Source organism: Carex rostrata, chromosome 31 (assembly GCF_964058835.1).
Source record: "Carex rostrata chromosome 31, lpCarRost1.2, whole genome shotgun sequence".
Classification (NCBI taxonomy): domain Eukaryota; kingdom Viridiplantae; phylum Streptophyta; class Magnoliopsida; order Poales; family Cyperaceae; genus Carex; species Carex rostrata.
Genome location: NC_135948.1, coordinates 3408831 through 3419328, shown reverse-complemented (window position 1 = coordinate 3419328; position 10498 = coordinate 3408831). Strand labels below are relative to the sequence as shown.

Genomic DNA, 10498 nt, shown 5'->3' with positions numbered 1-10498 from the left:
AAACGATGATGACTGTGAAAGACATATTACCTCAGCATGTAGATTATATTATACCATGTTACCTGAATTTTTTGTTTTTGTTTCAGTCATAGTATATTTATCACATCATGTCACATTACATCATAACAAATAATTAAAAATATTTAATATGAGTTTAATTAATTTTGAGTTCATGAGAAAAACGTCTGTCTTTCTACAAATGATTTTATATTTTGTATTCAATAGTTGCTAATTAGTAATTTTAGAACTTTATCGGCAAAATATTAATGATATAAATATATTGTTCTATTGTTAATTTTAATAGCTAACAATAACAAAAATAAAACACAATAAAATTATATTCTTTTGACTATTAGAATAGTTATTTTTGATAAAAATGATAGGAAGTCAAGTCTCTAACTTATAATTATATTAATTGAAGTTCAATACATAAATTTCGGCACACATAATTAGCTTAATGAATGTTGAGCAAAGAAAACAAAGAAGAAAAAGCTAAAATTTATACAAAATTTGACGACTAGAATAGTTGTCATTCTCAAATCTTATTTAGGAGAACGAATTTTGTTAAATTAATATTAGTAAAATACATGTTTAAATATATTTTGTTTTGCTTGTGTGGGCAAAGACGCGGTTTCTAGCCTGTGGAATTACCATAACTAACTAACTAACTACACTTATCATCATATTACCATAAGTTCATAACAGTACGCTTTAATTACAATTTATTTTCTAATTAACCCTCCAAAGTTAATTAATTATTTCTCAGTCTCTTCCTTTCTTCACTGCATCAAGCAACCACCTGGTGTTTTGAACACTCGGAGCGTCTCCTCCATTGACCGCTCTCCTTTCTTTATCTCAATTCAATTCATGCTACCCTCTCTCTCCCCTCGGCGAAGCACCAAAGCCAAGATCCATCTTTGAGCTAACTAAACTTAATTCATGCTTTCTTCCCTCCGAAAGCGTACAAAGATCCAAATCATTCGGCTTTTGTTCTCAGACCTATTAAACCCACAACTCAAATTCTGCTCCTCAAACCCTTTTCTCCTCAATTTTAAACCCGCACATGAACTCAATTCAGCCTCTTTAGCCTCCTACTCTACACATGGCCTCCGAAAGGCCGTTGCTAGACCCGCCTCCGTTCTCTGACTTGCCGGGTCCGATACCAGAGCCTCCAATTCGCCTCGACCCGACTTCCCCGTCACACCGGCCAACCCCTTCGTTCTCCCTGGACCCACCTGACCCGTTTAGGCGTCCGTTAACCGGCACATCAGACCGGCTTGCTGTCTCGACCCGAGAGCGAGAACTTGCTGACATTGATGCCCGAATCATCTATTTAAACGACCTAAGGAGGACTAACGATCGGGCTGGGTTTGCAGGAAACTCAATCCGCACCGCCAAGTACTCAATCCTCACATTTTTACCCAGAAACCTCTTTGAGCAATTCCACCGGCTTGCTTATGTGTACTTTCTTGCAATTGCGGTGCTGAACCAGTTGCCGCAACTTGCGGTTTTCGGTCGAGGGGCTTCTCTGCTCCCCCTGGCATTTGTCTTGTTTGTTACAGCTTTGAAGGATGCATATGAGGATTTCAGGTAAGGGTTCTGTTGGAATGGAGAGATCCATTTTCTTTAGTTTTATTTGGTTCACTCTTTGATTTGAAAGAATTGTAAGAAGTGACTGTTCAAGAGAACTAATCATAAAAATTAAACTACATGTGATCTTGGGCATAGCCAGACTTTCAAATTATGGGGGTCAAGCATAGAAAATTTTCCTACTACGAATGGGGGTTAATTTCACACTATTCATAATAGTTTACCTTAAACTATATTAAAAATAAGGTCTAAGTATAAAAAATTTGAAAATGAATTGACCCCCATTCATATAGACTAGATTCGCCTCTGCATGTGATTCAACCTGACTGGTTGTATTAGTTCGGTTTCGGGGTGACCCAACCTGACCGAAGATGGTTTTGGTTGAGTTGGGATGGGTTAGGGCACCTGCGTGTTGGGTTAGTTAAGGCTATTATTCACGTCCTTAATTTTCAGGCGGCATAGGTCGGATCGCCTGGAAAACAACCGGACAGTTCACACTCTTAACGAGTCAGGTCAGTTTCTCCCGAAAAGATGGAAGGATCTCAAAGTAGGGGAGGTTATTCGTGTTTCATCTAGTGAGACTCTTCCTGCAGATATGGTATGGCTAATTTCCTAAAATTCTTACCTTGTTATTATTTCCCATAGTTACCATATTACGGGCAAATCTTGATAAGTGAAATGTATTTTGTCTGCCCAAGTTCTGCTTCACTTACATACAGATATATCTTTTTGGAATCAGAAATCAGCATACTTTCTTTCTTTCTTTCTTTCTTATGCCATGGTACTTGTTTGAAATAAATACTTTATATACCTTTTGAAGTGAATTTATCTTATTTCAAATTTAATACCATTGCGATTTTCTTCTTGTTATTATTGGTGTGTCCGTTATCTGCTCTTACATTCATAAACTATAATTTCCAGGTGCTTCTGGCCACATCAGACCCAACCGGTGTAGCATATGTGCAAACAATAAATCTAGATGGCGAAACCAATTTGAAAACCCGGTACGCTAGACAGGAAACCTTATCCAAAATGCCCCAGAATGGAACGGTTGATGGTGTCATCCGGTGCGAGAGGCCAAATAGAAACATCTATGGTTTTCATGCGAATTTAGAAATAAACGGTAAACAGGTCTCACTCGGCCCGGCCAATATAGTCCTTCGTGGCTGTGAATTGAAGAACACAGCTTGGGCTGTGGGGGTGGTGGTGTATGCTGGGAAGGAGACGAAGGTTATGTTAAACAGTTCCGGCGCCCCATCGAAAAGGAGTAGACTAGAATCACACATGAATGGAGAGACTCTTATACTCTCAGCTATGCTGGTTACTTTGTGCCTGGTTGTGTCAATATTAAATGGCATTTGGTTGGTGGTCCACAAAAGTGAATTAACTGATATGCAATATTTTAGGCTAGAGGATTACTCGACTGGGGTTACAAAGAAATATAACTACTACGGGGTTGCCATGACAGTGTTTATAATATTTCTCATGGCAGTGATAGTGTTTCAGATCATGATACCAATTTCTCTTTATATTTCCATGGAGCTGGTTCGGTTGGGGCAGGCTTATTTCATGGCGAGGGATTCGAATTTGTATGATGAGAGCTCAAAGTCGAGTTTCAACTGCAGAGCTCTAAATATAAATGAGGATTTGGGACAGATAAAGTATGTTTTTTCTGATAAAACTGGCACACTGACAGAGAATAAGATGGAGTTTCAGTGTGCAACTATTCGTGGGGTTGATTATAGCGCCAGTACGGGTTCTTTGTATGGAGTGGATGCAGGCTATTCTGTTGTTGGTAAGGTTTTCATTCTTCTCTTTCTTTTTGGTTTAATTCTGAAAGTTGCAAAAGCCCCTAAGAAATTGTTGATAGGCCCTTCTATTGATTATTGAGGAATATAAAAAGCAGGTCCATGCTGATATCTTGAACTGAGGCTTGATGAAATTCCAAAGAAGCATTTATGTTTGTATATTATTAAATTGAAATGTGATCTGCAGTTTGATTTAATCTAATAACGGTTTGATTTGTGAACACGATATGTTCAGAATAGGGTTAGGTTTAATTTAATATAACGCAGCTAATGCCAAGTAACCAAGAACTTCCTTTTGAAATCTTGTAAGAATTGAGATGCTCTTTGCAATTTACACCTAGTACAGGGCCTTTTGCAGTTTTATATTTTATATATAGGCATAAGAAGAACACATTTCATTTATGGTGCGCTGAAAAACAAATTAAGCACAACATGAACTCACCATAAGTTGGATGACCATGCTGAGTATGTTTGTGCGTGTGAGTGTGTTTCCCTAAATGTATGTTAAAACAAACACACAGTTACGCTTTTGCGGTAACAGTGGGAGACCAGTTGTGGAGGCCAAAGATGCCTGTAAATACGGACTCAGACCTCGTCAGACTCCTGAGAGATGGTGGGGCCACAGAGGAAGGGAAGTCCGCGTATGAGTTCTTCTTGGCACTTGCCACATGCAACACGATCGTGCCTATGGTTCTCAACACATTGGATCCAAAGCAAAAGCTGATCGATTACCAAGGGGAATCACCTGACGAACAAGCCTTGGTATATGCTGCTGCAGCTTATGGTTTTGTTTTGGTTGAAAGATCATCAGGTCATGTTGTGATCGATGTTCTTGGGGAGAGACAGAGGTATGTGTTGCATTGTTATGTATTTTTTCTTTTTACATAGGATTGTGATAAGAGTTCCAGAAGATGACCCTACTCATTAGCTTATTCAAGGCACAACTACAAGACAAAAAAGGAAAAGAAAAAGGGATAAAATGAATTTAATAAAGAAAGAAACTTTTTGGAGTTCATTTTTTATTAGTACCAGCCTTCATGGATACTGGCAAACGGAAAACTAACTGTTCTACTGGTATGGACATGTGCCAGTATGGTATATGATAGTTACAGTAGTGATACCAAAATGTTTTTGTAGGGTTTTCACCAAAATTGTCTGAAATTTGATATGAGATTCTGTGTACTGCTTTGTAAATGGTAAACATTTAAAGCAAGAATGCCCTTTAGCATATTGTTATGGACCTTATGGTATAAAACCATGAGGATGTGGTATAAAAAAAAGAGAAGAAATACAAAAACAGAGAGAAAAATTAAAGTGTAGGACTACTAAATTCAGAATATGGGTTGTTTATTTGGTACCAGAATCACCAGTGAATACAGATATGACGATTTCACCATTGTGGGTTTTTAACTGCATTTTTTTCCAAGACTTGAATCTTCGAACCTAAATACATAAGTTAATTCTATGAATAAAAGACTTACTAAATCTATGCATTATTTCAGGTTTGATTTGTTGGGTCTACATGAATTTGACAGTGACCGAAAGAGAATGTCGGTCATAGTTGGCTGTCCTGACAAAACTGTTAAGCTATTCGTAAAAGGTGCTGACAGCTCCATGTTCAGCATAATCAACAGGGCCCTTAACCTGGAAGTGACCCGCCTCACTGAGTTGCACCTCCATAGTTACTCGTCCCTTGGCCTTCGAACTCTAGTTATTGGCATGCGGGACCTCGGCCAGGCTGACTTTGATGAGTGGCAATCAGCCTATGAGCATGCCAGCACAGCTGTTTTCGGCAGGGGCAATCTGCTACGGGCTGTGGCAGCCCAGATAGAATCCAATGTGAGAATTCTGGGTGCATCTGGCATTGAAGACAAGTTGCAAGAGGGAGTTCCAGAGGCAATTGAGTCATTGCGGCAAGCTGGGATGAAGGTCTGGGTCTTAACTGGGGACAAACAGGAGACAGCTATTTCTATTGGCTATTCATGCAAGCTGTTGACCAATGAGATGACTCAGATAGTGATAAATCACAATACAATGGAGGCGTGTAAGAAGAGTCTAGAAGATGCTGTTGCACTGACGAGTAAGCTGAGAGTGATTTCTTCTTCATGTGGGAATGCCGTGTCAGTGGTGGGGTCCCCCAGAGTGGTCTCTTTTGCTTTGGTCATTGATGGAAATAGCCTTGTGTACATCCTTGACACCCAGTTAGAGGAACAGGTGATTATGTAGTTTGGCTTTTGTTAAATTTCAAAGGTGATTTGGAAAAAAAAAGATAGGCTGTATTTGCTAAGAAAACCACCAATAACTTGATCACCGGAGTTACAAAAGATCAAGTATGACCATGTCTAAAATCAATAGTGCCCATAAGGATGTCTCAATTGAATTTTTCTGTTTGTAATTTCTTCACCCTGTGCAGCAATTCCTTGTGCTAGCTTTTCAGAAACTTTAACCCTAATATATTAAGTAATATCTTCCTCAAAATATATGAAGTAATATGACCAATGTCACATAAAATTAGAAGGTGAATTTGTAAAATAAAATATAGCTCCCAAGATAAAAATGACTTTTTGTTTAAATATCCCTTATCAATTTACAAGTTGGTCTTTTTTTCCTTTTTTTCTCCTGTGGGAGTCTTTTGCAATTAGAAAGAGATTAGTTTTTGAATCCGACTGATCGTGCTGATTACTGAAATATAATTTTTTTTTTTAAATAGCTTTTTAAAGTGGCAACTGCATGCAATGTTGTATTGTGCTGTCGTGTGGCTCCACTTCAGAAGGCCGGTATAGTTGCACTAATAAAGAATAGGACAGATGATATGACACTTGCTATTGGAGATGGTGCGTTTATGTGTGTTTATATACATCATTAGATTTACTTTTTATTTTTTTTGCAATCTCTGTTGTGCAGTTGTATTATTAGACTGAGCATACTGAGTAGATGTGTTGTTGACGCAGGTGCTAATGATGTGTCGATGATACAAATGGCTGATGTCGGTGTTGGCATCAGCGGGCAGGAGGGGAGACAGGCTGTCATGTCCTCTGATTTTTCGATGGGGCAGTTCAGATTTTTGGTTACACTTCTTCTGGTACATGGTCACTGGAATTACCAGCGGATGGGATACATGATTTTGTACAATTTTTACAAGAATGCAGCCTTTGTCTTTGTGCTTTTCTGGTATGTATTATGGATTAACCTATTTTTGTTTCTGTCTTGAGTGGGTCCATATGCTGTGCTCCCCAGCAAAATCAATATATCACTTTACAAGTAGAAATTTCATGTTTACTGGAGAAAAAACTACAAAGTTTATTTTTACTCTCTTGTCCTCATCAGTTTTTTCTTTATAAATATTGGAACAAAGAGGGTATTTTGGGTGATTTCTGAAGAAGACTAGAGGAGCAGTATATGCAATTTGTGAGTGGACATATAAAAGTGTACCCAAGCTACCCCTTCTCATGTCGGTCAAACATTCCCAAAATACCCCTCCTCCCTCATCCTTTTCTGTAGACAAATGGTGGGAATTGAGAGTTCTTCCTCTCTATCTCTCTCTTTTTCTGTTTTCATGTTATCTGTATGGCTATGAAGTACTCCATTTGTTTTTCAAACTGCAATATGTTATTTTCACTTTCAGTAGGGCAGACATCAAATTTCCTTTTTTATCAAGTTCCTAACTGATATGTACCTCATGTGTAATAATGACAGGTATGTACTATACACTGCCTATACTCTGACAACAGCTGTTAGTGAATGGAGCAGTATGCTGTACTCTGTTCTATACACTGCTCTCCCCACCATAATAGTTGCCATATTTGACAAGGACCTCAGCAGACGTACCCTGTTAAAGTACCCCAAATTGTACGGATCTGGTCAGAGGGAGGAGAGATACAACAAGAAGCTCTTTGTCTTTTTCATGATGGAGTCTGTGTGGCAGAGTCTTGTGATCTTCTACATCCCCTACTTTGCGTATAGGCGTAGCACTATTGACGTGTCAAGCTTGGGGGACATATGGACAGTGGCAGCGGTTATAGTGGTGAACTGCCACCTGGCATTGGATGTGGTGAGATGGAACTGGGTCATGCATGCATTTATCTGGGGCACAATTGCTGCTACAGCTATTTGTGTGGTTGTGCTTGATTCTATATGGCTCTTGCCGGGTTACTGGTGAGTTGAGCTCGTCATTCCTCTTTCGGTTTTGCATGAAAGTTGACCTGCACATGAAAAATACCATCTCAGCTGATTAACCCTGACCTGACTCATTACCAGGTCAATGGAAATCACATTAACAGATAAAATATTGATACATGCAAAACCCAAAAACAAAATAACATTAGAGTTTAAATTGCCCTCAAAATAACATTTAAGACTTCCTGAAAATTAGAGTTTAAGAGGACAAATGTAGTTTACAAGTTTTTTTAGGGTTCTTCAATACAAGTAGCAAGTGGAAACCCGCAAGCTCTTTTGAATATTTGCATATATTTAGTGAATCAATTTATCATTTTTTTCCCTTGAGAATTTACTGACAGTGCTTTTTTATTATGTTCACTTGTCAGGGCAATATATTATGTGATGGGATCTGGTTTGTTTTGGGCACTGTTGCTAATAATTACTGTGGCTGCACTGGTCCCGCACTTCGTCATAAAGGTTTTTGGTGAATATTTTATGCCAGATGATATTCAGATTGGGAGGGAAATGGAAAAATTTAGTGGAGATTTGATTCACACACCAAGGTCAGAAATTCAGATGAGAACATTGTCACGTAATCAAAACTTGATAAGCTGAAAAGGGAGGTTTATATAGGAATTTATTGTTTTTGGTTAGTTTTACCAAATTTTTTTTTTTTTTGATAGTCCCTTGTGTATATATGTAGCGTGATTCGTTTGATATAAGGCCAGTATATGTTGTTGTCTGCTGGCTTGATTACAGCGGTTGATGGATGGTTTTGTGGGCCCAGAATATGTCTGTATCTAATTCATGAACATTCTTTTGGGGATTTAATCAAACTATTAGTTAGTCTTGAAATAAAAAAAAGGAGCTATCGGCTATTATGTTTTGGTCTGTTAAATGATAATCCTCAGTGGAGTGAAATGCAAAATGGGCTTTTGGCTTGGTTATGTGTTCGAACTAGAAAACAAAATTTAGGTAAAAAGGCTCACTAGTTTCTTTTGGGCCCGTAATTTTGTATTGTACATATACATATATTTTTGAGTGAGTCTATGGTACTATGAATATTACGATTTGGCACTGTGCTACGGCTCTATATTTAAGTTTTCAAATTCTAACGGTCGATCCGAACCGTTCATCTTGTTCTCCATATTAATATGTGTTTGGAGACCAAATTTTACATTTTTTGAAATTTTTTTACTATTTTTTTAGATTTATTGAAAATCATTGTTTTTGGATGGTCCAGAATTTTCAGATCAAGTGATTTTCTAAATATCTAAAAAAATAGTAAAAAAATTTCAAAAAATGTAAAATTTGGTCTCCAAAAGCATATTAATATGGAGAACAAGATGAACGGTTCGGATCGACCGTTAGAATTTGAAAACTCGAATATAGAGCCATAGCACGGTAATAACCCGATATGCATAGTACCATAGACTCACTCTATATTTTTTTTTGAAAGGGCCCGTAGGTTTTGTACAAAATTTAGGTATAAAACCGTTGAAGTCATGGTTTACTTGTGGATATTGATGAAATTTTGTATGCGTGCTAAGTTTTTTTTGTTTTTGTTTGATGAAATACATTTGTGCTTATTAGTTGATAACTTAATACAGCTTGTGTCATCCCTCTCTATTCTGGTCTTCCCTCCTATTTTAAGGCAGAAAAAGGAAACAGAAAAGGTAAATTGTAAAGGAGTGTTGGCTAATGACTATTTTGTCGTTAATTAATTATAATATTGTAGTAAATTTTCTGTGGATGAACTGAATAAAAGATAGATATTAATGATATTCTAACTTTTTTTTTAGAAAAAAAAAGGATGAGTTTTGAATCTTTCGACTTTTATGTCTCCAAAAAATTTACCAGTCGAATTATGAACCTACGATTTTTTATACATTATCCAACTTATCTATCAGTACTTAATTAGCTTAAGAACAATACAACTGTAGAAGTCGGCATTATTGGTGTTGCCATAAATGCATGCATGCACTACCTTTAATTCTTCTTGCAAATTTATTTCCCCATCATATATAATTAATTAAGAAAAATAAGGTGCTTTATGGTAGAAGTAAAAACTTAGCTAGCTAGTTAATTATCTAGCAATTAATATCAAGATATGAAGATACAGAACAGTAGTCTGTACTATATTCACTATCTTAAAGAAATGAATATATCCGTTGCTGTCATATCTGTTATGTCCAAAGGAGACATCTTAAACCCTACTTACTTTGACTCGGGCTCTCGGTTCATTTCATTTATTTGTTATGTAGTAATAAGGAGACATGAGACGCCAGGTTTCACACACGACTAATTGGGCGCGCTATTTGATGCAATTCTTTCATGGATATCAACAAAGTGGCGTATCTCCATGCAGTTTTTTTTTTTTTTCCTTTTTTAGCCTCTCTCTATCAGACGAAAGTAGTAAAATTTGTAACTCGAATAATGAGCCTACTAGGGGCTGCGTGCCTCTCATTGATCATCATCATTTTATTTATTAGGTAAGGAATCTCCGTACGCTTAATTTGAAGCCCGATTCGAAATTATTTTTCATGGATTTTTTTTAAATTCGATTTAAATTAATGGCCTGGTTAGCTAAATTGCACAGTCGATCATTCCGTAGGATTCTTTGTGATTGACCCTTCGATCAATTAATTAGACAATAATTAGCAATTGCAATCTAGTGTTTGCAAACGGTTGAGTCTGGTCCGGTCCACGGGTCCGCACGGTTCGGATTAAACGGTCCAAATTTACAGAGATGGCCCAAACCCATGCTAAGGACCATGGTCCGGTTCACGGGTCTAACCGTTTTTATTTTTTTTTTATTTTGAACTTTAAAATTTGAATTTATCAATCTTCAAAAAAAACTACCGGTTTTGACCACACAGTCCGGTCCGATTTTGCTCCTATTTAGCACGGTTTAGCACAGTTTTGACCACAGGTTAGCACGG

General features: G+C 37.4%; 1 protein-coding gene across 1 annotated transcript; it reads left to right on the top strand.

Annotated features, from left to right (window-relative positions):
- Positions 1–774: 774 nt before the first annotated feature.
- On the top strand, positions 775–8454 carry LOC144547309 (phospholipid-transporting ATPase 1-like). The gene is made up of 9 exons (XM_078295921.1): positions 775–1590; positions 2044–2188; positions 2512–3385; positions 3940–4246; positions 4901–5612; positions 6109–6232; positions 6350–6569; positions 7095–7553; positions 7943–8454. The coding sequence occupies exons 1-9, from the start codon at positions 1103–1105 to the stop codon at positions 8169–8171; spliced, it is 3558 nt and encodes a 1185-aa protein (XP_078152047.1). The 5' UTR covers positions 775–1102; the 3' UTR covers positions 8172–8454.
- The last annotated feature ends 2044 nt before the right edge of the window (positions 8455–10498 follow it).

Excerpts from the sequence above, each read along its gene's own strand:
- LOC144547309 (XM_078295921.1), top strand. The coding sequence starts at position 1,103 with ATGGCCTCCGAAAGGCCGTTGCTAGACCCGCCTCCGTTCTCTGACTTG. Across the intron at positions 2,189-2,511 it reads AGACTCTTCCTGCAGATATG|GTGCTTCTGGCCACATCAGA; the intron begins GTATGGCTAATT and ends TATAATTTCCAG. Across the intron at positions 6,570-7,094 it reads TTTGTCTTTGTGCTTTTCTG|GTATGTACTATACACTGCCT; the intron begins GTATGTATTATG and ends TAATAATGACAG.